Source organism: Polypterus senegalus, chromosome 2 (genome assembly GCF_016835505.1).
Source record: "Polypterus senegalus isolate Bchr_013 chromosome 2, ASM1683550v1, whole genome shotgun sequence".
Taxonomy (NCBI): Eukaryota; Metazoa; Chordata; class Cladistia; order Polypteriformes; family Polypteridae; genus Polypterus; species Polypterus senegalus.
In genome coordinates this window covers 134155922-134183144 of record NC_053155.1, presented here as the reverse complement: position 1 = coordinate 134183144, position 27223 = coordinate 134155922, and the positions used below count along the sequence as shown (strand labels likewise).

Here is a 27223-nt window from a genome sequence, read left to right as displayed (position 1 = left end):
TGCGCTATGGCGTGTGGTTTGTCTATTTGAGCGTATGTAGATCGAGGTATATATATATATACATATATATATATACCCGCGCTTCACAGCGGAGAAGTAGTGTGTTAAAGAAATTATGAAAAAGAAAAGGGAACATTCTAAAAATAACGTAACATGATTGTCAATATACAGTAATTGTTTTGTAAGTGTTATGAGTGTTGCTGTCATCAAGGATTTGATTATCATTATTTCTTTCAATCAGGTTCGTATTTGTAGGATGTGTTGTGTTCAGGTTACATTCCGTGTTTGTCAATCGTTGTAAAGATAACAGGTTTCATTCATCGATTTGTTTCTTACTGCATCAATAAACAGCTCGTCTTCCTCTTTTTCTGAGACGTGACAGACTGCATGTACGGGGTTTTTTTACACTGTCTTCCTTTAACGGGACATTGACTTTTTCCACCCCACGGCTGTATTTAATGTTAGCTAAGACCCGGCACTTAAAGGTTTCTCTCGCAGTTTCGCTGAGTTTGTGCCAAACACCACCCTGACCATCTAATCTTCCTCTGCATAAGCACAGTCCTTCACCCGTGAATATTTAGCGGCAGTGTTTCTATTGGATTGCTGCTGACGGACGGCCTTATATGGGCAGGCACTAAATTACGTGGGAGGCGTAACTCCGCCTCCCACGGGCATCGAGCACAAGTCTATTATACTGTAGTATATGGATGAAAAAATAGGTTCCAGTTATGACCCTTACGCATAGAATTTCAAAATGAAACCTGCCTAACTTTTGTAAGTAAGCTGTAAGGAATGAGCCTGCCAAATTTCAGCCTTCTACCTACATGGGAAGTTGGAGAATTAGTGATGAGTCAGTGAGTGAGTGAGTGAGTGAGTGAGTCAGTGAGGGCTTTGCCTTTTATTAGTATAGATCCTAGATTTTTTTTGTTTGCGTAAGGACCATTAGTTTGTAGTAGCTGAGAATAACCATGACTAATTATTGAATAGATGCTGCTCTACAGGACAAACAATTGTGTTGTCAGGAGCAGACAGGGTATGTGAATGACACAAGCAGTGGAACAGAAATACAGAATGTCAGCTATACATGTAGAGTGGACCACCAGCGAACATTAGCTAGTGATAAGACAAGCAACTACCAGGAGCATCCCACATGTAAACTAGCCGTGCTCATTTAAAGAATGGCTCTTGATCACCACCAGAAAATGTCACTTGGTCTACCAGACCCACCAATGGAATTCTTACATGACTTCTATGTGGAAATGGGGAAGTCAGTGACTTTGTGGCAAGTTACTGTTATATGAAGCCATTTTGGCACATTTAGTATTATGTTTTTATGCTTGGATTTTCTGTAACTATTTTAAATATTTACAGAGTTCCATGCAAAGGTTTCAACACTCCTGGCCAACTTACGTTAGTCACAAATTTCAGATATCTTTTTATAGCTTTTTTCCTATTTGTAGGCATTTATTAGTTTAATTTTCAGATGCTTCAACATTTGCTTATTACAGTCCATGGATGTTGAGTGTTTGAACATTTGAAGACCAAAGAATTTAACTCTTTTAGGGCAATTTTTTTTTTCTTTTCTCCCAGGGATGCATATTTTTTCCAAAAAACTCAGTTTTCTAAAAAGCAATGGTTTCACACATAAATCAACACAAAATACTTATTTATGACAAATGTCACTGTGTTTTTGTTCCAAGAGCCTCTACGGTATGTACATTCATAAACTGAAAGGCACTTTCTGCAAATAAAACAGCTACCTGTCTTTCGTTTTCAATTTCCAGATCTCTTGCATTCAAATCAAAGTTTGATAAATCAGTCTGACTCAGCGATAATACACAAAAAAAAAAAAAATAGTACACAGAATATTTTCCTTTGTGCATTCACTTCACTGTCTTGCCTGATGTCGATGCCATTCTAGATGTCGTTAACTCTATGCTACTCACACACATTTGATATCAAATCAATGAGTCTGACAGTCCTCCTAGCAAATAGTCTACCTATAATGTAACAGTGAGTTTTGTCGACGATCACAGCTGATTATCATCCTCTACCCCTCTGCCCTCAACCCCTGCTGTCCACAAAAGTCAACATCTGTCCTAAAAAAGTTAATAAGCTCAGAAACTGGCATCAGTTTACAATTCCTAATGAGAATTCTTGAAAGGGCTGATGACCTAATAAATTCTGAAGTCTTAAAACTGAAAGGGTGCCCAAACTCTTGCAAATGTCACATTTGCATTTGTATTGTTTTTTATTTTTTAATTTCATCATGTGTTTTCACACAAATTATATTGTTTTAGTTTTTTTGTTGTCAAAATATTATTTACTAGATTTTTCTTCAAATAACAGCTAAATATGTTATTTAACAAGGGGTGTCCAAACTTTTGAATGAAGCTATATTTTACGTTATTTGTGCTGTATTTTTGGTGAGATTGTTAGTGCTACCATCACTCTGGTTTTCCCATAAAATTGGTAACATGGCTGCCATCATCCAAGGTGTTGCTGATGTAACCAATTTCAATTTTAAATATAAATAAAGAATTAAACTTTGTCATGTATGGGTGCATGAGGATACCCCACCAGATTCTGTTGAATAGCAATACTATTATAGGACAAGAGAGGGTGCCCATGCTAGCTGTTGTCACACACGTGTGCATGGGAGACAACTAAAGATAGAAGATATTCCTCGGTTGGACCAGGGGGTGGCAGAGTGCACTGAACCATTCTCGTTTTTTCCCTGCAGACAAAATGCAGGAAATTCCACCTGGGCCCTCTAACATCACTTCCGGTTCCACCCCTGAAGACGCCACTTCCTCCTTAAAACTTTAAAACCCACCCTGTCTGTACCAAAGCTCAATTCTCAGTTCCAGTCCCGCACTATAAATATCGATATCCCTGGAAGGAATGGCATCAGATCAGGAGCAGTATCCCTGTTTGTTGGATGTCCCCTGATCCGCTTAACCAAGCAGTATCATTAGAAAATCCAAATTGGCTAGTATGCAATGTGAACGCCTTAGTTTCTGGTGTGACGCCAACAAGTGCTATTTTGAGTTCTCTTTTTTGGACCCTAACATTAAATGGGTTTGCAAGGTTGGTCCTCCAACTTTTTCTGAAGACTCCTCTAGTTTTCAGTACCTTCACAATGTCTATGTCTAAGCGGTTCTCTTCCTGACTACTAGATCATTTCTTGATTCAGCTCTTAATGAAGGTTCACCCAATCTATCAACCCCTGGTTGCCTTTTGATTTTTGTTTCTAGTTACAGCTTCTGCCACTCGTTAAACAAAGCCAGTCAATGTCAAGATGATGGGACTATATTATCACAAAAATTGAAAATTGAATTAGTATTTGTGTTAATAATTTGAGGAAAAATCAAATGAAATAATTAGAAGGAAAGTTAAAAGTGCTGCAGTGGACTGGTACAGGGTTTGTTCTTCCTTTGCCTAGTGCCCTATGTTTGTTGGGAAAGGTTCTAACAACCCAACAAAAGTAACCGCTCTGCCCTCCCACCATACTGCTATTTCGGATCTCCACAGAATCATGAAATGCTTGTATGCCCCAATTATGTGCTACTTTCCAAAATCTCACAAAAGAACTCAGTGCTCAGAATTTTCTGGTTTTCAGTTGTTACCTTTCATAAAGATAATCTTTTCAGATATAGTGGTACAATCCTAATTTTGTTGTTCTGTTTCCACAGAAAGCCAGACACCATTTTCCAATATGATTTGATTTTTTTAATATCTTGAAGCATTTCCTCTTTGTGCAACGACAGTTCCCAAACTTTGACAGCCCCATCCTAGCCCCCATTATTTTTGCATTATGTTAACACACATATCATCGGCCCAATTAACTCCAATCCCCAGCTCCAGGTTGCAACCTTAGCATCTCCATTTCGAACAACAAAGGTTTCAGATTGCCAACTGGATAGTTTGAGACAGAAGATGAACACTTCTTAAAGGCTTCGTCACAGCAGTTGGAGTGATGGGGCACAGTGATGGCTATCATTTGGCACATATCCACTCTCATTACACAAATTGGGGCCTTCCAGAAAGATGATTGTTTTGTGCAATTGGGCATACATGCCAGAAAAACTAATTGGGGTCAGTGGGCAGCAAAGGTGGGAATGAAGGAGGGGCATCTGAGTGAAGAAGCTTGAAACTGAGGGCTGTAGGAGGATTGTAATTAATCCAAACAATGTGCATGGCTGTCAAACTAGAGCGTCCGGAAAATAATAATATAGGTTAGAGACCTGCATTGAGATTCTTTGTTGCTTTGAATTATAGAACATCAGTAGCCACTTCATTACAGATTCCCAACCGATGTCTGTTCATGTACTGCAAATGGACCTCCTTGTCAGCTCTAGAAGAAAAGGCCAAAGTTGAAGAACAACTGTCTTAATGGGTAAACATAAGGATGTGTGCATGATAGGTGGATGGCATGAAAACAGAGGCATCTTTAAATACTGTCAGCAAGCAGACTTGCAGGGGATAGAAAAAGTGTCACATGATGAATAGAATTAAAGAATGTAAGGGACGTGACTAAGTGCGACACATCACAAGAGGCACTGGAGTTATTTGGATAATTTATTTTGGAGTGAAATGACCTTCAGGGTTCTCCTGCCACCTTATGAAGCAGTGTTCATGGACCAATGTCATCTTTACACTTCACATAGCAGGTGGCATCGGGCTTCTTTCTATTCCATAATGTGACTTATCATTAAACTGCTAATAAAAGGGTTGAATACATTCTGCCATAGAAACATCTGTTCATCCCATTTTATTTCATACATCTTTTCAAGAGGAACCCAATAAAAGCTACTTTACAAGAGCAATGAAATATACCAATTAATAGATTATAAAATATATTGCAATCAATGATTTACATAAATTATACTTACTTCGCAATTCTTAGATAACTACTTTGGCAATTCTTCCCAACAATTCAGCCCATAATGATGGTGAAGAAAATCCCCTAATCAATTAAGTAACATTAGCCAGCTAAATTATGCAACACTTGCATGCTGAAGACATCTCAGGTTTTCAGCATGTCAAAGAAACACTGTCAATCAATCAGTGTAATTCCAACTTCTTCTTCACGGCAGAAGCAAGAACACATTGTTCTGCCACCTTAATGTACTGCACAAAAGCACAGGGTGCTTATCTGCTCGATTGCCTAATTACTTTAAGTCTCTCTAAGAATAATATTTTGCTGTCCAGCCTATGGGGGTGTTGATGAGCCATTACTTGGAATGCCAAGCTTATTTATTTATTTGTTTATATTATTAAAAAAAAAACCCATTTAGTTCATGGCCAACAGGATTCTGGTGCTCCCTACTTCAGGACTGTCACTGCTGCCTCACCCAGAAAGGTAGAAGAATAAAGGCCTGCTCCGTTACATTCTTCTAAGGTTCTTTATGGGTTAGTAGGATTCTTGTAACTCCACCACTTCCACCTACATTACAGAGTGGAAGATGGATTTGGCTCAGCTTTATTCTAGTTCCCAGTGCTCCCTTTATCTGCTGCCAACAGCCATTCCTCCTGCCGTCATACATGCTACTTGAGCAGTTCTCATCTTAACATTAGGGGTCCCAAGTCAACAAGATGGTCTTCACTGCCGCATTAATTCTTGAAGAATTCTCTCCAATTAACCCATCATTTTTTAAACTTTATTTAGCAATTTCTATATGGGATGGCAGAGTGGCACAGTGGTAGCACTGCTGCCTCACAGACAGAACACCCAGATCTTCCTCTGTCTGCATGGATTTCCTCGCACTATCCAAAGACATGCAGGTTAGGTGAGTTGGCAACTCTAAACTGGCTGTAGGGTGTGTGTATGCATGGGTGTGGATGTGTGTGTTTGCCCTGCGATGGACTGGTGCCCTATCCAAGATTTGTTCCTGCCTTGTGCTACCTGGGATGGACTCCAGCACCCTTGCCCCAGCCAACCTTTGTCTGGATAAAGTGGGTTAGAAAAATGACACGTCATGACTTTCTACATGGCACATTACAATGTGCTTCAGGAAAGAACATAAAAATGTCATGCAAAGCAACACAAGAAATTGTAAGATAAACCAGAATGAAATATATACACAATTAGAACAGCCTTCAAATACCCTGGCATAAAGTAAAAATAAAACTTATATGTAGGAGTAAATTAACAGTAAGAATTTACACACCAGAACATAACAGAATACTGTTCAGTTTATAAGGCTTGTTTGGTTAGTGAGGCTGCTCCTCATTACAGACAGCATCAGCAGGTCAAAGACAAAACACCATGCAAAGGAGCAGGTATGAAATGGGGAAAGCAAACCAGCAACTCCTGGCAACCAATGAGCAGAAGATAAAAGGACAGAGGAGGAGAGAACACGGATGAGGTCATATATCAGAAGACTTCTGCACAGGAATGTCTTTCTCATTGTCCTTCTGACTTCTGACTTGAGACAGTGCAGAGTTAGACCAAATGAGACAGAATCAGATGTCACACCAAACCAGAAGAAAGCCATGCTGACAAGATCCAGATTAAAAATGAGAATACTAACCTAACAGCCTAATTTGTAAAAACTCTTAATACACTCTATATTTCAATATTACAGAGGTATCAAAACAACATATGCAATATACCATATATTATACATCTAAATATTTCATCATCCTATGACATTGTCCTAGAAGTTTTTCCGTGCTCACAAAATACATGTCTGTGTAGGGCCTTTCCTCATCATAAAGTCAGTCTTTGTCCTGACTACAGTATTCTGGTTTTCTGTATACTGTATATCAGGTCTATTGCATGATTTCTTTCTAAGAACAACATCCAACCATCCATTATCCAACCTGCTATATCCTAACTACAGGGTCACAGGGGTCTGCTGGAGCCAATTCCAGCCAACACAGGGCGCAAGGCAGGAAACAAACCCCAGGCAGGATGCCAGCCCACCACAGGGCACACACACACCAAGCACTCACTAGGGACAATTTAGGATCACTAATGCACCTAACCTGCATGTCTTTGGACTGTGGGAGGAAACTGGAGCACCCTGAGAAAATCCCACGCAGACACAGGGAGAACATGCAAACTCCATGCAGGGAGGACCCAGGAAGAGAATCCAGGTGTCCTTACTGTGAAGCAGCAGCACTGCCACTGTGCTACCGTGCCACCCAAAAACAACAGTAAATGTCCATTTTGTTCATTGTAATTGTATTTAAAATTTACTTTGTTTTAAATTTATTTGTTCATAATGTTTTCATTTTGCTGTATCTATAATAGTGTGGACAGTGGAAGGGAATGTCTTAGGAGATACTTGAGTTGAACCAACATGTTTTAGATGAACTGTCCCCTCAGTATTTGTAAGTGCTGGTCTGTACTTGAGTGCATAACATAGACTTATGACCCACCTAGGGCTGGTTCTTACCATGTGTAGTCTTTGATTTCTTGCAGTTCTAAAACTGAATTCAATAGGTTAAGTAAATTAACTGATATTATGATGGACAGCAGGGATGGACAGGCATCCCAGATTGGACAACCCCATTCCCTGTCTTATCCAGGAAGCTGGCATGCCATGCTAACATGGATGGATTGGCATCCTGGCAGGTTTGATCAGAACATCCTTGCCTAGCTGGGAGGAGGGTATGATCAAGAACTGGGGGAAGCCTTTCAAGACCATATGCTTCCCCAGCATGCTAGGTGGCACCTCTCCTAGACTGGTGCACCCATTCACACAGAAGCAGGGCTTTTTTTGGGAACTGTAGTCCTGTTAGGTAACCCTGCTGGGTTCCATGGCTGCAGCCAAGGGGAGCTGCAGGGAGGTACTGTCCCCACTTTGGCCCCAGAAGTGCTACTGGGTAGAGCATAAAAGGGAACTACTCATCTCATTCAGGGAGTTGGTGTTGTTTGGAAGTGGAAAACGCTTATAGAGGAGTGAAGGAAGGAGTGATGAAAGAAATAAAAAAGAAAAGAGAATTGGTTATTGTGAGACCTGTAGAAAGGTATTGTGATACAAAACATTTATTTGGGTCTGGGACTGGAGTTTGTGCAATTGTATCTGAAGTTTGTGGCACACTACAGTGGCCACTACATATATAGTCCTGAGTATGGAAGGACCAGCCGGAGGGTGTATTTTTAAAGGCCGTTTCACCCATAGAGCGGTAGAGGGCAACCTCCTTGGCTTGCAGCGGGGACATGGGTTGTAAGCATGGAAGCTCAACACTCTTGGGACCTGTGGCCACTGCCAGGGGCAACTGGACTTTTACTGGGCCGTATTTGACAGCACTTCCACCACACCTGGAAGTGCTGTTGGAAGAAGTCCTTCCGGGTGCCCTATAAAAAGGGGCCAGTTACCACCACTTGATGGCAAGAGTCGGGAGGAAGAGGACAAAGCCTAAAGAGGAGTGGAGGTGGAAGGAGTGGCAGCAAAGAAGGGACTGTGATGGGCTGTGGTGGTTTGTGCACTGTGCTAAATTGTGTAAATAAACCGTGTGCTGGGTGCTAAACTCTTCACTGTGCCCGTCTGTGTTGGGTTAAGGTGCCTGTAAGTGCCCTGGGCTTTCACAGTATTATATATATAAAATATAGACTTGCACACGCACATTAGGAGTTTCTCACAGGTGTGCTGTAGAGTGGAGGAGATCTCTTAAGTAAGACAACGGACATCACGTCCAGTCTGTACATCACTGGCCCCGCCCCTTCTGCTTTCTCAGCTATTTAATATCCTCTGCACAGGAACCACTTGTTCATTTTGGGCCTGACTACCAATAAACAAGGATTGACTCCCTCAGAGAAGTTATTACCAGGCTACAAGAGCCAATAAAATGTTGCACATGACTTATAGCCTGCATTTTCAGCATTTTGTGCCTACTGCATCTCAGACGTTACATGGAGACCTAGTCCTTCTTTTTGTCTCTTTTCATTATTATTTTTATAAAGAAAACAAAAGATATCTCAAAACAACTTCCTTTTATTGTTTCTAAAAATGTTTTATAAGATGTGTTTTGTGTCTTTTGTATGATGCTGAAAGTAGCTATATTCACTTTGCTCATAACAGCAGCTTTTCTGGTTGAATTGTTACAATTATTAGCTGCTACCACTTTCAAATACTATTAGAGATTTATAAACTAAAACACAACATTATCTGCCTATTAACTCAATTAAATTGCAACTAAAACAGATCAGGTCTACTGACTGAGCTCAGAGTTTTTCATTCTGCATGAACCTCACTAAAGAATGGTATCCAAGCAATGCTGGGTATATTAAAATAGCTTGATTCTAATTTAATGTTTGCAGCGATGTTTTAATTGCTGTAGATCCCTGACACATTGCCTGTGTCAACAGCAACTGCTGACTAAAGATTTCCCTGCTCAAATGTATGCTGATAGGCAGGCCGGTGCAACGGGTGAGTAGACAAGGCAAGTATTTTTTTTTTAATTACGAAATAACAATCCAACAAATCAGAGTTAAGTATGAACAAAAAGAATTACATAAATATGAATTGCTCAGTTTATATTCCGCCTTTAAGAATTTTAAGAACTATTTCCATTTTAAACTTTTAAAATATCTCAAAACTAAAATTTACACCACTTCCATGCAGCACAAAAATGACACATGCTCATTTTGAAGCTACATGTCAGTAAGTGATATAGCTGTTTCAGTTTCTCAATTTTTAACATAGCCTGTTGTGTTTATGTCAGATGATATTCTATAAAATTGTGACAATTTCTGGAATGTTAAGGTGCTATGTCTCTTTAGTTCACACTGCATGTATATTGTTAGAAAATGCAGATGCCTTTTAGCTTGCAGGGCAGAGTTTAAAAGTGCCAAACTATTCAGAGAAGCATGTAAAGTACATGAAAAAGCTGGTTTGTTTTGTATTCAATTACTACAATCACAAAACTCAATAAAAATATATATATATATATATATGTGTGTGTGTGTGTGTGTGTGAAAGAGAAGCAGTGAAAAATGTATATGTGTGTATTACTTTTAAAGCCCATTTTGTTTGTTTTTTTGATTTTGACCTAATCATTTTTACTGTTTTCACATATTTACATGTATGCATTAATTATTTATATTATTTTGCCTGTTGTATGCAATACATATTTAATGTGGATTAGGTATACAGTATTAGGATATTTATTGGGGATTGTAATAAAAATGTTCCTTGCCTCAGTGGCACTATTTAATACACCAATACTGTGGACAGGAACAGCTCTCCAAACTTATGCTGCTACCAATAGAGAAAGATATAGCTATTAAAAAGATGAAGTCATTGTAATCTATCATAACATGGAATCCAAAATAAAGATTTTGTTACAAAACCCAAAAGTTGACAGCAGCTACTTTTATTTTATTTATCTTTTTTTATAGTGAAAGATCTTGATACATATAATATCTATATAAGAATTTATATTGTGCTTGAAGATTCTGGATGTAATGAATGGCTTATGCTGAAGTGTGATTTTAAATAAATAATCAGCTCTTCAGAAGTGCAGGCTTCAATTGGGTGCAGCTCAAACATGCTCTTCTACAAGGATGGTTGGAGTGATTGGCGGATTACGCACACACATGCGAATCCAAGCATTATTCAGGTGCCACATTCTTACCTTGAAGGGAATGGTGTATCATACCTGCACCCAATTAGGCGAGCCAATATAGAAGGAGCCTACAGAGAAAGTGATGGGAGGTTTAAAGAAGGAATGATAGAGACGGCAGGATTGGCAAAAGCCAGTGCACGGCAGAGTGGAGGCAGGCAGCCGGGTGAAGAGCCCCAAGGAGGAGTGTAGAGGTGACACTCAAGTGGGCTGAAGAGAGTCACTCCGGCTGAGCGCCCCTAGGTAACTAGAGCGACCCGTTGCTCAAGCTGGACTCCCATGTAAGCCCGAGGAGTGGTGGCAGGAGTTGCAGAAGGGAGATTTGGTGCTGCGCCCTGCTGGGGCCTTAGATGGCAGCAGGGACCCAAGCCTGGATCAAGAAGGTTGGTCATGCCTGTCATGGTAGGACATCTCCTTGTGCTGCTAAATCCAAAGAGGGTAAGCTGGGGAGAAGTCAACTTTTAGATGAAGGTACCAAGGCTTGTAAATTTTTAAAGAACAATTCCCTGCCATGGATTTTAACCTTGTTTTTTTAAAAGGTTATTTATTTATGGATTAATTAAACTTCCATGTCGTACAGTTTTGTGGAATATTTATTTATTGAAGAAGACTTTGGATTCATTGCACTATTTATATGAACACTGTTTGTGGACTGATTATTTTTAATAAAATCACTGAGCACTTTTACACCTAACCCTTGCCTCGTGTGTGTGCCCTCATTTGCCCAGGTCATCTCAGTCTATGACTATTGATGGTTCTGAGTTTAAGAGACTCCCAGTAGCTACAAGGGATTGTGGAGCTAACCCAGACTGTCACCAGGGCCATCTTAAAAGCATTATAGGCACCCGGGCAAAGTAATGCACTAGGGCCCTGTTTTGATAGCAAAAGAGAAACATACATAGGTATCAGAAACATCATGGGCCCCTATGCTCCTACGTCAGTGCCCATTGTGCCAATAAGTTAAGACGGCCCTGACCGTCACACTGGATCACAACAAAATGTAGTTTTCCGTGCTGAAAGTCTAATGCACAAAAACAATATAAATCTACATGACCAGTTCTAGTGGTTACTTGAATATCTCACTTCAAGTAGACACAGAAAAAAATGAAAACCTGTAATTTAATGTACTATTATTTGAACTCTAGCTGTTTAGATCCATTTGGTATGTCATGTAACTTCTGTCTTTTTAAGATGTGTTATATTAGGAAAATAAAGTACTGCATATACACAGTAAAGAGGATATAGTGCCTTTTCTGATAACCTAACATAATCACAAATTATGAAAATTCATTTTTTGCCCCTGAAATTACATCCAAATTTACCATGAAATTAAAAAACACAGGAAGAAAAGTGGGCACAAATTTGAGTCCAGGTTTAAATTGTAATAAATCATGTTCCTTATAGTGCCCTTCCTTCCCTTTTGAGCCACTGCATAACAACATGTCTGCACACGTTGTGCTTGCACACCATCAGTGAGTTTTTTTCTTAGTAGTGTCACACATGTGCACCTGGGGACCACCTTCCTGACTCTGGTGATTTAAGGAGTTCCACCATGGGACGCGAGGGGCCGCAAACTCTAATAGTATCTTTTCTTTCTTCAGTAGTATTGAAAAGCCAATTAAAGATGATGCCTAGCCCCTCCCACAAGACTCAGAGAAGACTCCACCCATTGTGGGACCAACAGTATAAAAACTGGCCTTCCAGGGAACATGGTGTCAGACTTTGACCAGCTAAAGAGGAGGACAGAGCTCCAAATATGTAGCTAACCAAAATACTGTTCACAAAGAGGCTATTAAGAGCCATATATTATGTTGTTTCATTTTCACCATCATGCTGCTATATTTTTGTTATTATTAAATGGGTTGACCTGGTTGAAACCACAAATGTTTGCCTTCCTATGACAGTCTGCTTTCCTGGCCATGTTACAGTAGCTATAGAGTTATTATGAAGCAAAAGCATTGTTAAGACTTGCGTGAATTTTATTTAGTTTTTTTTTTCTTTAATTTCCATGTATTCTTTTCTTTATTATTTGGATTCTGTATGATTTATATTTTTTTCTGTTATGATACTGCCATTTGTAGACTCTTTTACAACTTGACTTGCCATTTTGAGATGTTTCCTTATGACTGCTCCCATTTTGTTTATCAGTTGTGGACTGCTTGCTGTTAAAGTGGCCCTAGCTGACAGGAAAATTGATGTTATCATTGATCATCAATATAAGGTATCACCATTTTGAGATACAAATCACTGCGTGTACTCCTTCATATTTTCTTTGGTTCTTGCTCATTTCATCCAGAATTTGCTTCTAGTATAATTTAATTACAGGTTTGCTTGCTGGCTCGGTTATTTTCATGGTGTCTGTCCCTGAATCTGAGTACTGCCTACCCATTTATGCCTTTTTCATCTCCTGGTCCTTCCAAAATTAAAAACAGTTGAGGGTTCAGACCCTCACACTTTGTTTCTAACATTGCTGTGTAATAAAGATATCTGCACGTAGACTTATCTTGCTCAACAGGAAGAATCCCAGCGCACCACCTTTAAGTCAGTGGATAACTGATTACCTATACTTATCTGAAAGGGAAAAAATCTAATTCTCAATTAGATGATCTGTTCAAAACTTTTTTTTAAATATGGCAGGATCTAATCAATAACATTTTAGAATAACCTTGTATATTGGGGAAAAGGCTACTCTTCCTTCCTTGCTGCTTCAAAGATTTCCTTTGTTGGCTGGCTCTCCTCTCTTTCTTCCTTTTGGGTAGGGATGGAATTTTGGTTTTGATAAGTTTAATTTGATTGTATGGATTGTTATTTGCTTTTAATGAATTAAAATTAATAAAAAAAGATATCTGTTTACAACAAAAATGCACTGACCTGACTGTGCTTAGCACCAGGCAAGATACGAATGTTACCATAAGAACTTCTCCAAAAACGTTTTACCCATTGGCATTACTCCTATTAAAAAATATTAGCGAAGGAGATGAAAGTCTTAGTGAATGTCTTTAGTGAGTATGGTCTGCAGCTTAAAAGTTAAGAAGTAACAAAAGTAACAAAGCCCTCATTGAATTATTTCAGCTGAGCAAAAAGTGAAGCTTCTGTTTTCCTTCACAACATATTGATTTTCATGTAGGCCTCAAAAATGGGAAAAATGGGTGCTGTCATATTATGTAGCGAGAAGATATATTTTCTCATGCATTTGCTCAAATATACAAAAAAAGACTGACTGATGTAGCTGAAGATCAACATTAGATAAACATGAGATCACTGCTTCTGTCTTGCTCCTGTATCCAATTTGGCCTGGTATGAATTAGTGACAGTGTATGCGTGAGGGTATCCTGCAAAGGACTGACACCCAATGCTGCTGGGATAGATGACAAGCCCTGTGACTCTGACCAGGATTAAGTGGATTTGATAATGGATGGATGGATGAAAGGGCCAACAGTATCCTTTCCCCTTGAAAGTTTATTTTTGTTAATTAAACATGACAAAGGGGCTAATGTAAATTCAACTATGCTAGTGTTTCATGATCCCAATATAACCATACAGAGTTCATTTACGTCATTTTGAGTTAGCATATTGGCAAAGTAGGAGTTCAGTGACTATCCTGTTCAATGTTTATAACATCAGTTATAAATATAAGACGGACGCAGCCTCTGAAAAGGATTTAGAGATTTATGTTGACACAAAATTTCCACTGTCTAAGCAATGCACAGAAGCAATTATAAAGGCAAATGAAATGTAATTTTTATGTCATATAACTCAAGAAATGCTCAAACTATATAATGCACTAGCAAGAATACATTTGGAGTATTGTGTGTTTTTCTGGTCACCACAGTTTAAAGAAAGACAAAGCACACTTGAAGCTGTGCAGAGGAGAGCAACCAAGTGCATTCCAGGACTTAAGGACATGTCCTACTCTGACAGACACAAAAAAATAAACCTGTTTAGTCTAGAGCAGAGGAGCATGAGGACATAATCCAGATATTTAAAATCCTCAAAGACATCGGATACAGTAGATCCAGCAACTTTCTTTCAACTTAAGGGTGAATCTCGTACTCAATGACATCAATGAAAATTAAGGGGAGGTGCATTAAAGACTGAAGCTAGGAAGCACTTCTTTATTCAAAGAAGTTGTAAGACTCTGAAACAAACTACCGAGATATGAAGTTGAAGCAAAAACCCTGACAACCTTTAGGAGGAATCTAGATGGGATATTGGGACAGCTTAGCTATTAGCTGAACAAATGGACTCAATCAATCAATCAATCAACATTTATTTATATAGCACATATGCATACAAAAAAATGTAGCTCAAAGTGCTTTGGACTGTATGGTATCCTCTTGTTTCTCATTTTTCTTACAGTCATGGCCAAAATTATCGGCACCCCTGGAATTTTCCCAGAAAATGCACCATTTCTCCCAGAAAATTGTTGCAATTACAAATGTTTTAGTATATACATGTTTATTTCCTTTATGTGCATTGGAACAACACAAAAAAACAGAAAAAAAGCCAAATCTGACATCATGTCACACAGAACTCCAAAAATGGGCCGGACAAAATTATTGGCACCCTCAACTTAATATTTGGTTGCACGCCCTTTGGAAAAAATAACTGAAATCAAGTGCTTCCTATAACCATCTACAAACTTGTTAAACCTCTCAACTGGAATTTCCGACCACTCTTCTTTTGCAAACTGCTCAAGGTTTCTCAGTTTTGAGGGGCGCCTTCTCCTAACAGCAATTTTGAGATCTCTCCATAAGTGTTCAATCGGATTTAGATCTGGACTCATTACTGGCCACTTCAGAACTCTCCAGCGCTTTGTCTTCAACCATTTCTGGGTGCTTTTAGAGGTATGTTTGGGGTCATTGTCCTGCTGGAACACCCATGACCTCTGACGCAGACCCAGCTTTCTAACACTGGGCCCTACATTGCTCCCCAATATCTTTTGTTAGTCTTCAGATTTCATGATGCCTTGCACACAGTCAAGGCATCCAGTGCCAGAGGCAGCAAAACATCCCCAAAACATCTTAGAACCTCCACCATGTTTGACTGTAGGTACTGTGATCTTTTCTTCGTAGGCCTCATTCCGTTTTCTGTAAACAGTAGAACAGCGTTTCTCAACCTTTAAGTATTTGCAACCCAAGTTTTCATAACAGTTTTAATCGCGCCCCCCTAACATTTTTTTGAAATGTAGATGCATATTTTATTATACCTTTATATATATATATATACACATATATATATAACTTTTATCGACATTTATCTAACTCTATATTTATTGTTCTAATATCAGAATGTAGTTTAAGTTAATTTGTTTTGGTTTCAACAGATGTTTTTTTCAAATTTTTGATTCTTGTTTTCTTTTTTTCACATCTTCGTCCCCTTTTTGTTGCTTCCCCTAGGGGCCCCCTCAGGTTGAGAACCACTGCAGTAGAATGATGAGCTTTACCAAAAAGCTCTACCTTGGTCTCATCTGTCCACAAGACGTTCGCCCAGAAGGATTTTGGGTTCCTCAAGTACATTTTGGCAAACTATAGTCTGGCTTTTTTATGTTTCTTTGTCAGCAATGGGATCCTCCATACTCTCCTGCCATAGCGCTTCATTTCATTTAGATGTCAACGGATAGTTCAAGCTGAGACTGTTGCACCCTAAGTCTGCAGAATATGTTTTGAAGTTGATTGAGGCTGTTTATCCACCATTCAGACTATCCTTCATTGCAGTCTTTTATCAATTTTTCTCTTCCGTCCACGTATAGGGAGATTAGCTACAGTGCCATGTGTTGTGAACTTCTTGATTATGTTACGCACATTGGACAAAGGAACATGAAGATCTCTGGAGATGGACTTGTAGCCTTGAGATTGTTGATATTTTGCCACAATTTTTGTTCTCAAGTCCTCAGACAATTCTCTGCTCTTCTTTCTGTTCTCCGTGCTTAGTGTGGCACACTCAGACACACAACAGAAAGGTTGAGTCAACTTTTCTCCATTTTAACTGGCTTCAGGTGCGATTGCTATATTGCCAGCACCTGTTTCTTGTCACAGGTGAGTTCAAATGAGCATCATATGCTTGAAATAAAATGATTTACTCACAATTTTAAAAAGGTGCCAATAATTTTGTCCAGCCCATTTTTGGAGTTCTGTGTGACATGATGTCAGATTTGGCTTTTTTTCTCTGTTTTTTGTGTTGCTCCAATGCACATAAAGGAAACAAACATGTACTGTATATAGCAAAACATTTGGAATTGCAACAATTTTCTGAGAGAAATGGTGCATTTTCTGGGAAAATTCCAGGGGTGCTGATAATGACTGTATGTTTCTTATTTAAGGAGTGTGTGGCTCTGCTCTTTTAAAACTTGACTTGTCATAGCGTTCTCTGATCCAAACATTCTCAGTAGGCTTTGTTTAGTGGACTTGTAGAACTTAGTGAATCTCACGTTTCAGTACAATTCATAAGAAGGATACACAATAGAGTGAGAAAGATTAAAAACTCTGAAATGTGGTTACATTATTGAAATTCAATTATAATATTATTAGTTTTTTTGTTTTTGTCTACATCATAATAGGTTTTTTTAAATATTTACACACTATTGTATGACTAACAGTAGCCTAGCCCTTTCCTCATAGAGTTTGCATGTTCTTCTCATATTCTTGTTGATGCTTTTGCACATCATTTTAAATTTCAGATTCGGCTGTACGATTTGAGCTCAGTTGGATTGGGTCTACTTACAAAGCTGAGAGTATTTAATTCTGGAAGAAGTGTCCAAAGAAAGGTGTCCAAGTGTTGCTGGGTTAGCATTTCCAGATGAGTTTCAATTACTGTTCATCCCCGCCATATTCCCTGTGTCGACAGCAACTGCTCAGTGAAGTTCTCCAAGCTCTTATGGTTTAGTCTAAACTTAGAAATCTGTGTTGCTAGGCAGGGTCGGCATGTCGGTGAAGAGAAAGGGCAATCCCATCAGGCAGCACTTTGCTTAGGGTGGCATCTTTAAAAGAGTTTTTATTTATTTATTTTTTACATTACTCAATAATAATGCACAAAATGAGAGTTAAGTTTTAAATATAAAAGTTATACACATACAAAGTGCCTAATTTATATACTGCCCAAGGTGCCTACTGTTGACTTTGGCTTTGGCCAGGGGTCAGTGTGTGAGTGTGGCTTTGCACTCTGTAATAGAATGTGGGTGTCTTGAAAATCAATGATGCATTAATTATTAATATATAACAGTATGATGGTCTACTTCAGTCACATCAACTTAACGCAAATGTGCAACTCCCATAATCTGTCCCCCGACTTGTTTCATTCACTTGAGGCTCATGGAGGGGTAGAGCCTACCTCACAATCTAAAAAAATAAAGATGCCAAGGAGGTTCTTCAGAGCAGTGCCATTGGGGAACCATTTTTGGATCTCAAAAGGACCATCTGCATGAAGATCCCAGAAAGAAATATTATTTTCTTAGATCTGCAACAAATTTCATAATTAACCATGAACAGATTACAGCAGACTTGTGAAATACCAGTGAGTTTGTGATTTTAAAAGGACTCGATGAATATATTAACACAAGCTAAATTTAGGATTTTGTGATATGTTGTATCATCCTAGGTAGCCCACTAGACATTAAACATTTATGTTTTATCCACATATTAGGAACCTTTAGAAAGCCCAAAGAGCCAACTTCAAAGAACAAAATTCTTCTTTGTCAAGTAAAGGTTCTGTGAGGAAGCACACAACCCAATAAAAATACCATTAAAGAACCAGTGTAGCTATAATTGAGTGTGAGGAAAACATCCTTAAACATGCAGTCAATGGCAGAAACCGGAGTGCTGCCTCCTCTGGAAATACAAACATTTCTATAAAAGTTTATTGGGGTGAGTTCGACACAAAGCATTACAGAAGAGGTCAAAGCGTAGTGTCACCTTCCTAGTAATTATGACTAGAAATAAAAATGTACATAAGACCTGTGGTGTCTATTTTTGTTTGCTTATTTTAAAATTTAATTTCATAGAACCTCATACCTTATTATTACCAGTCAGACAAATTATAGGATCACACCGGGATAAAAAAAGGAAGACAATAATTTAGATCAAAGTAGTCATGGTGAAAAATGAAATGAAATTTTGAAAAGTCTGCAAAATGAAACTCACTATATAAAGAGCTCCAGGAACCTTAAAACAGTAAAATGAAAGGAAACAGTGTCAATGAATTAAAGAAATTACAACAAAACGTTGCTACCACTTCATCCATCCATTATCGAACACGCTATATTCTAACTACAGGGTCACATGGGTCTGCTGGAGCCAATCCCAGCCAACACAGGGCGCAAGGCAGGAAACAAACCCCAGGCAGGGCGACAGCCCACCACAGTACTACCACTTCAGTGTATATTAATTATACTTTTGAAAAAGTACAACAAGAACAAAAACAAGAAACAACAACAACAACAACAACAACAATAATAATAATAATAATAATAATAATAATAATAATAGCGGGTATCGAAATTTCCCGTGCTGCATTGAACGCAAGTCCGGAACCAATCCTAGACGAGCTGCCGGTCCGCCTCAGGACACATTCAAGCAGAAACTCGCGCACTGTCAGTTCAGACTCATAAGCCAATACGTTAAGTGGAAGGACAGGTGCAGCGCTCTGAGAAAACCATCGCCCTTCTCCGGGATGAAAAGAGTGTATGTTACTACTATGAATGTTATCTGCCAATTCGACACTAGTATTCTGTTTTTCCACCATCAGCTATTTTTTTCACCATGTATGTGTGCGCGTGTCTTATATTTTCCCTACATACAGTTTGAGGCTGAATTACTTGCCAGGTAACTGCCCTGAGGTTGTGTTGAATCCGATCATGACACTTCCTAGAATCACAACAGTGACACCGATTTTAATGTCTAGTCCTTGTACTTACTGTTGATATTTTTGTTCTCGTTGCTATTATAGTAATGTGATTAAAGTCTTACAACATTCTCAAAATCACGTTATTATTATTATTATTATTATTATTATTATTATTATTATTATTATTATTATTGTTGTTGCTATTAATTGCTACCTCTCATCCCTCACTTCGAATCCATATCTATTGCTGGGTGACGAGAATCGACTGTTCTGACACGGTTATCTGCGCCCTGTGTTGAGTTTGCATTGTTTCTTCGGTACTCCGATTATTTTCCCCGCATCTCAAAAAGGTTGGCGCAAAGTGGATCGGTGATTCTGTGAGGGTATGCGTGACTGGATTGGAACCCCGTAGGTGGCTGGTTTCCGATTTGTGTTTTATCATATCCAGATCTTGAATTAAGTGGATTTGAGAATATGTTACAATCAATCATGTTGATCGGTTCTTATTTTTGAACTGCAATACAAGAGGCGCTATATAAAACTGACTGATCACGATGGCTGAATGTCACGCTGTCAATTTTAAAGAGAATCCTTTAGCCAGATATCTATAAAGTTATGGTTACTGTTTTTATCGGATAACAGTATTTGATGAAAAGTACATTTTTATTCTCTATATAACTATTCCTATTTTTTCAGTTCCCCTAATTATGACCTCCCATCCCGATACCCCAATAAAATGTACCTGCGGGGTCCAGCATAGCCAGTGAGCCTGGCAGCGGCGGTGCTTGCATGTTGTCCGTCAGTAGTCGAGCGCAGCTTATGTCCGTTTAGGCGCAGCGGGGGTTGCTGAAAGTGGCCGCGGTGACGGAACCCTGTCCAGTCGGAACAACTCCAATATGTCTGATGAGAACGGACAGTTGGGAGACTTGCACCTGGTACGGCGATCAGACTAGACTTTGTTCAGGTAAAAAAAAAAAATGCCTCCGATGTTTTAAGGTAATGAGAGGGAGCGCGTTGTGGATGGACAGCTCCTGAAACAGATCTACGACTCGGAATTTATACCGGTAACAGTGTCCGGCAGTGTAACGCGAGCGGGGCAGGGAAACGTGAGAGCCGCCAGAGTCGCTTTTAAGCCGACACGCTCCTCCGATCGCCTCTTTTCTTTAAAAATGTAGGGGTGACCTGAGCCGCGTAGAGCGACAATAACCAGTCAGTGCCAACGTGGCGCTTCATTCTTTTTGTTGCGTCGTTAATCCTTTATGGTGCACGTTTAAACCACAATCGACCTGTCTTTGAAAGTTACTAGAGCGTGCATCTTATATTGATATAGTGCCCTCCACTGTAACGAGTCTCTTCACAGCACTATCATCTCCAAGAAGTGCTGTATAATTTAATAAACTGAACACAAATTTCAGCGGAGCGCTAAACTGTGTTCTAACTCCTCCAAGAGTAATGACAAGTGATTAAATAGCAAATCAAGTGTGATCAATAAATGAACGGTATATATGCCGTACAAGCACAATCAAAGAAAAATATTTTTTCCTTTCAGTCATGTTTACATTGAAGGAATCGGATAAAATAATCAGGTATAGTTGGCACCGTTATTTATACCTTTCAAGGAAAACACCACCCAAACTGTCACATTAAACAACCAGCATAAATAGAATTAAACTGAATAAAACAGGCGACTGAGAGCAAAGAGATTAGCAGTCCTGTCTCACAGACCTACCGTCATGGGTTCAAATTCCTTGCTCAGGCACACTGCAGGCTCTCCTTGAGCTAGCATATTGCCCTCAAAGTCAAGTGTATGGATGATTGTAAACTGGCACTGGTAAAGTGAAACTTTAGATTGATGCCATAGGGAAGGCATCCACATGAAGGTTCCAGAAGGAAACTTTTATTTAGAACCATAACAGTCTCAATAAATATCCAAGAATACACTATTTAAAATAATGGTACTTTAATAGCATTTTATTGTTCTTTATTTGATTCTATGTTTCTTCAGAACCAATGCTTCACAAAGCACCATTCCATTTTGGGAAGGGTTCTCTACATATGAAGTTGGTTCTTTGTGCTTTGAAAAGTAAAAACAAACTGAAATCTTTAAGGTATGGTAGGCTTCCAAGTAGTACACTAACAGATAAAGGAAAGGCTGGACTTAGACTATATGATTTATGCAAGAAGGGCCCCGTTAAATTCATGATGTATTGGTATTTCACAAATCTATTTATTATTTTTTTATTGTAATGAGCCTGCTCCATCCTACATTTTGAAATGTCTTACACCTCAAACTCCTAATCGGAACCTTAGATCTTCAAATGAGTGTCTGCTTATTATTCCAAGAGCTAAACATAAAAGAAGTGGTGAGGAAGCCTTCTGCTGTTATGCACCTAAAATCTGGAATAGGTTACCAATAGGAATTTGCCAGGCTAATACAGTGGAGCACTTTAAAAAACTGCCAAAAACTCATTATTTTAACATAGCTTTCTCATAGCTTCATTTTAGTTCAATCCTGATATTCTGTATATGCATTTAATTATCATTATCATTCCTGGTGGCTCCGTAATCCATACTAATTCTACTTTCTCTTCTGTTCTTTTACTGGATTTCTGTGGAGGTGATTTGCACCACCACCACGTGATCAAAGCACCGTGATGTCCCTACATTGATGGATTAAAGGCCAGAAGTCCACATGACCATCATCATCAAATTTTTCCACGTGAACCCTGAATACCATCAGGACTGATTGAGGTCATTTATGATAGGTAGAATGCCGAGAGGGAGCTGGGTGGTCTCGTGGCCTGGAACCCCTGCACATTTTATTTTTTTTCTCCAGCCGTCTGGAGTTTTTTTTTTATTTGTTTCTTTTTTCAGTAATCCCTGGCCATCGAACCTTACTTTTATTCCATGTTAATTAGTGTTCCCTATTTCTACTTTCTTATTTATTTTGTCTTTTTACTCTTTCTTCATCAGGTAAAGCACTTTGAGCTACACCATTTGTATGAAAATGTGCTACTGTATATAAATAAATGTTGTTGTTGTTATGGGTCTAAATAAAGAAAGGTTCTCTCAGGAACCTTCAAGTGGATGGGTCTTTTGGGAATCGAAAATGTTTTCTCTATGGCATTGCTCTGAAGAACCACTCTGGCACCTTTATTTTTAAGAGTGAGATGGTAACAGATTTGACAAATTCCAATGGGTTGATGATTTTTAAAGGACTTTTGCTGTGTATAATCACACAGGCTAAGTTCAGGTTTTGCTGATCTGTTGTATCCTTCTAGACATTAAAGATTTCTGTTTACTCCACATATTCAAAGCCCAAACTGCCAACTGCCCTCCTGTGGGCCCACCAAATTCAGGAGGAATAGGGGCCAGTTGCAATGTGACCTGGGTGGCAGTTGAAGGCAAAGGCCTTGGCGGACTGGAACCCAGACACATAAACTGACTCATGGGATGTGGAATGTCACCTCTCCTGGCCGGGAAGCAGCCGGGGTTGGTGGAAGAAGTGGAGAACTACCAACTAGATATAGTTGGGCTCATGTCCACCCATTCACTTGGTTCTGGAACCAAACCCTCAATAGTGGCTGGACTCTCCTTTACCTGGAAACCCAAGAGAGTTGTGAAGGTGGACTGGGAACATCTGGTGGTGGTGCCTTGTCTAGAAAATTTTCAACTCCAGCCTCCAAAAGAGCTTTTCTCACATCCTGGGGGAGGCTGGGGACTTAGAGTTCGATTGGGCCTTGTTCAAAGACTCCATTGTGGAAATGGCTGGAAACAGCTGTGGCCCAAAGGCCATGGGTGCCTCTTGAGGCAGCAACCCAAGGACTCAATAGTGGATACCAAAGGTTGAGGGATGCCATCAGGCCTTAGAACTGTGTCACTGCTTTTTAGAGATGATGCGGTCCTTTTAGCTTCATCGGGCTACAAACTCCTGCACACATTAGGACGGTTTGTGATCAAGTGTGAAGCTGCAGGGATGAGTATCAGCATGTTCAAATCTGACGCCATGGTCCTCGGTAGGAAGAAGGTGGGCTGTCCTCTCCAAATGGGAGGTGAGTTACTGCTAAACTATAGGAGTTTAATTACCTCTGGGTCTTGTTCACGAGTGAGGGAAAAAGGGATGGTGAGTTTGAAAGATGGATTGGAGCAGCAAGCTCAGTTATGCAGTCGCTATACCAAGTTGTGGTGGTGAAGATAAAGCTGAGCCAAAAGGTGAAGCTCTCAATTTACCATTTAATCCACATCCCTATCCTCATGATCAAATGACCAAAAGAATGAGATCACAGGTGCAAGTGGCCGAAATGAGTTTTCTCCACTGGGTGACTGGGCTCACCATTAGAGACAAGGTGAGAAGTGCTGACATCCAGGAGAGGCTTGTTGTAGAGCCGCTGTCCCTCTGCACCGAGAGAAGCCAATTGAGGTGGTTCGGGCATCTGACATTGATGCCTCCAGGTCACTTCCCTGTGGAGGTTTTATGGGCACGACCAGCTCGGAGGAGACCCTAGGGAAGACCCAGGTATTGTTGGGAGGATCACATCTCCTAGATTGTCTGGGAATTCCATGGGATTCCACATTATGAGTTTTTGAGTGTGGCTGGGGAAAATGACATATTGCCCTCATTGCTAAGACTATTGTCCCCGCAACCCAGCTTTGGAAAAGCAGTGGAAAATGAATGAATGAATGAAAGAGCCAACTTTGTGTGCAATGGTTCTTTGAGGAACCACACAACCCAGTAAATTTCATTAATGAACTAGCTTTTCTAAAAGTGTATATTCAGTCTTTTAATGGACTGGCAAACCATACAGGGGTCTTTGTGCTTTGCACCATTATGCTGCTGAGAAGGCACTGTGAACTGTGACCCCAGATGGGAGAATGTTATAACATGTTTATTATAAGATAAAACATCTTTTAATGTTTTAATTACTTATGCTGACTTTGATATAACTACATTTAAAGTGCTACTATAAATTAACCGAAGCAACAAAAATAATTTAATTCAGATTATTATAATATTTGTTAGTTCTGACTGCGCCTTTTATCTGATGATCCTGGGATATCACCCCTGAATTGGATGAGAAGTGTAATCATTTTTAAATGGTACAACAGCAAGACGTGCTGCCACCTTGTGGATCCACACAGTTGTTGTCTGCGTAAAATTTTCGTGATATATTTCTGTGTCTGAGTGTCTTACCCCATGAGGTATTCTGCTTTTCCACTCATATCCCCAGAATGTAAGTAGATTAGTGAGTGGGCAGTTAAAGGTTCATGAGATGCACCTCTGAATTTTTTTATAGGACTGGCTGATCCACTTCAAACATTCCCCTTCATTAGTGAAATTCAAAATTCACCTGAGAGCAATTCACCAATTCAGGGCATATATCCCAAACACATCTAATAGAAATGTAAAGAAAATATGCTTGACAGATACATGCAAATGTAAAGACAATATGCATGACAATTAGTTAATTTTGCATGTAATGAATTATGTAATGGACTAATGCCATGATGATTTGAGGCATAAGACTATTTAACACAGAACCAGTATAATACATTTTGAACAACATGACATAAGCAATTGATAATGTTAGAAACAGCAGACACTTGTACGTAATCTTTGACATGAATGTGCCAAACCATTTGCAGTTTGTTCCAAACAATGCAGCATTGCTTTTATGATATACACAAGTGACTAGATGATGTGGAAATTGGACAAGTAGTTTTGAGAATTTAATTTCTGATCTGAGAAATGTATCAAAGTGACTGAGAATAACTGAAATATATATATATTGTCACAAGAATAACCAAGAGACATTGGGATGGTTTGGGGCAGCCACCCATATAATATTTCCCGGCTGCAAAATCTGTTAAAAGACAAAGACATGTTCACACAACTGAGTCCAAAACAGACCTGAGTATCATCTTTAAAATGGCGGCTTTTAAACCCTCATGGGGGAAGTGATTTTATTGAGACCAGAACCAGAAGTGATGTCATTGTCATGTCAGGATTTCCCGAGAATGGTCTGTAAGGAATTGAGAAAGAGAATTAGCACACTTTGCCACCCCCGGGCCGGCGTGGAACTACATTTATTCAGGTCCTTTGGTTGTCCCCTAAACACGCGTGTGTGACAATATATATAATATAAAAAAGAGATTTTGTCAAGTCCTGCCCTCCTTTCAACCATTTTCAAACACGCCTACGGTCCACTCAACTCTCATTCGTGTGAATGCTTTTGTCAGACACAGTTCCTGCGCTCTCAGCTCTTATAAATTTTTACATTTTCCTCATTTAAAGTCGTTTATGAAAAGTCCTCAGTTTCATCCTTTAAAGAAGCTTTTCTGGACAGTATTTTTAGACATACAATCTATTTGTTTCCTTCGATGTAGTCCTTTTATGGACAATAATTTTATATGTTCTAGATGACATGTTAACGACTAAGCGAAGAAGAAAGGGCAGCGCGTTGAAAAGCGGTCCAAAATCGTTGGAGAGAAAAGAATTCAAACAAGAACAATAATAATCTAAGTGCAAATTTGGAAAATAAGGAAAGTAATAATCAGCCTGGAAAAAAGTGGAATTACCCGGGGGTCGGAGAGCGAAGCGAGCAGGGTCCACAGCCCCCTAGTATACAGTATATATACAGTATATATACTATATATATATATATATATATATACATACATACCATATATATACAATATAATTGTAATAAATGAACAATAAAACAGCGGATAAACCGTGGATTAAATAAAAAGGCTGCAGTTATCAGCAGGGAGAAGTGAATACTGTGGTGAAGCAGGGAAGGGAATGAAGGGACCGGAGCGACGGACGGCCTTATATAGGCAGGCAGCCAACAACGTGGGAGGCGTGGGGATGGGGGACCCAATGCCGCCTCACACGGCGACCGAGCTGCAGGCTATGGACGTACAGTATATATGTATGTAAGTTGGATTCAGTTAGCGTTGGGAACTCGCGTACCAAATTTCTTGAAGATGGGCCCATAGGTAACAAAGACCGTTGGAAAGTTCAATATGGCGGCCAACAGTGGCGTCATACCACTGAAATAAGTACGTACATCGGTTTCGATTAACGCAGGGAAGTCACCTACCAAATTTCGTGAAGATTGGGCCATAAATAAGAAAGTTTAACATGGCAGACGTTGTTGACCGTTATGACCGTTGTGTGTAGAATTTCGAAATGAAACCTGCTTAACCTTTGTAAGTAAGCTGTAAGGAATGAGCCTGCCAAATTTCAGCCTTCTACCTACATGGGAAGTTGGAGAATTAGTGATGAGTGAGTCAGTGAGGGCAACAATGACCATTGGAAAGTTCAATATGGCAGCCGGCAGTGGCGTCATACCACCGAAATAAGTAAGTACATCGGTTTCGGTTAGCGCAGGGAAGCCACCTACCAAATTTCGTGCAGATGGGGCCATAAATAAGAAAGTTTAACATGGGAGATGTTGTCGACCGTTATGACTGTTACGCGCAGAATTTCGAAATGAAACCTGTAAGGAATGAGCCTGCCAGCCTTCTACCTACACGGGAAGTTGGAGAATTAGTGATGAGTGAGTGAGTGAGTGAGTCAGTCAGTCAGTGACGGCTTTGCCTTTTATTAGTATAGATATTTGTAACAAGAATGATTCGGAGACATCATAAAGATTTGAGGCAGCCACCCGTATAATTGAATGGGCTGCAAAAAGTAGGTTTAAATAGCACGATGTGCTTAGTTTAGAGTCCAGAACAGAACTGCCTGCACTGAGGCAAGATGGCAGTTTTAAGGGCTGGAAGGGAAATTACGTCATCTATG

General features: G+C 39.5%; 1 protein-coding gene across 1 annotated transcript in view; it reads right to left on the bottom strand.

The window, feature by feature from the left end:
* LOC120523388 (transmembrane protein 255B) overlaps positions 1-20558 on the bottom strand; it is a 208394-nt gene extending 187836 nt beyond the window's left edge. The window contains exon 1 of the mRNA XM_039744663.1: positions 20162-20558. Coding sequence (XP_039600597.1) covers positions 20162-20210 — 49 coding nt within the window. The 5' untranslated portion in view covers positions 20211-20558. The remainder of the gene's footprint in view (positions 1-20161) is intronic.
* Between the last annotated feature and the right edge of the window lie 6665 nt (positions 20559-27223).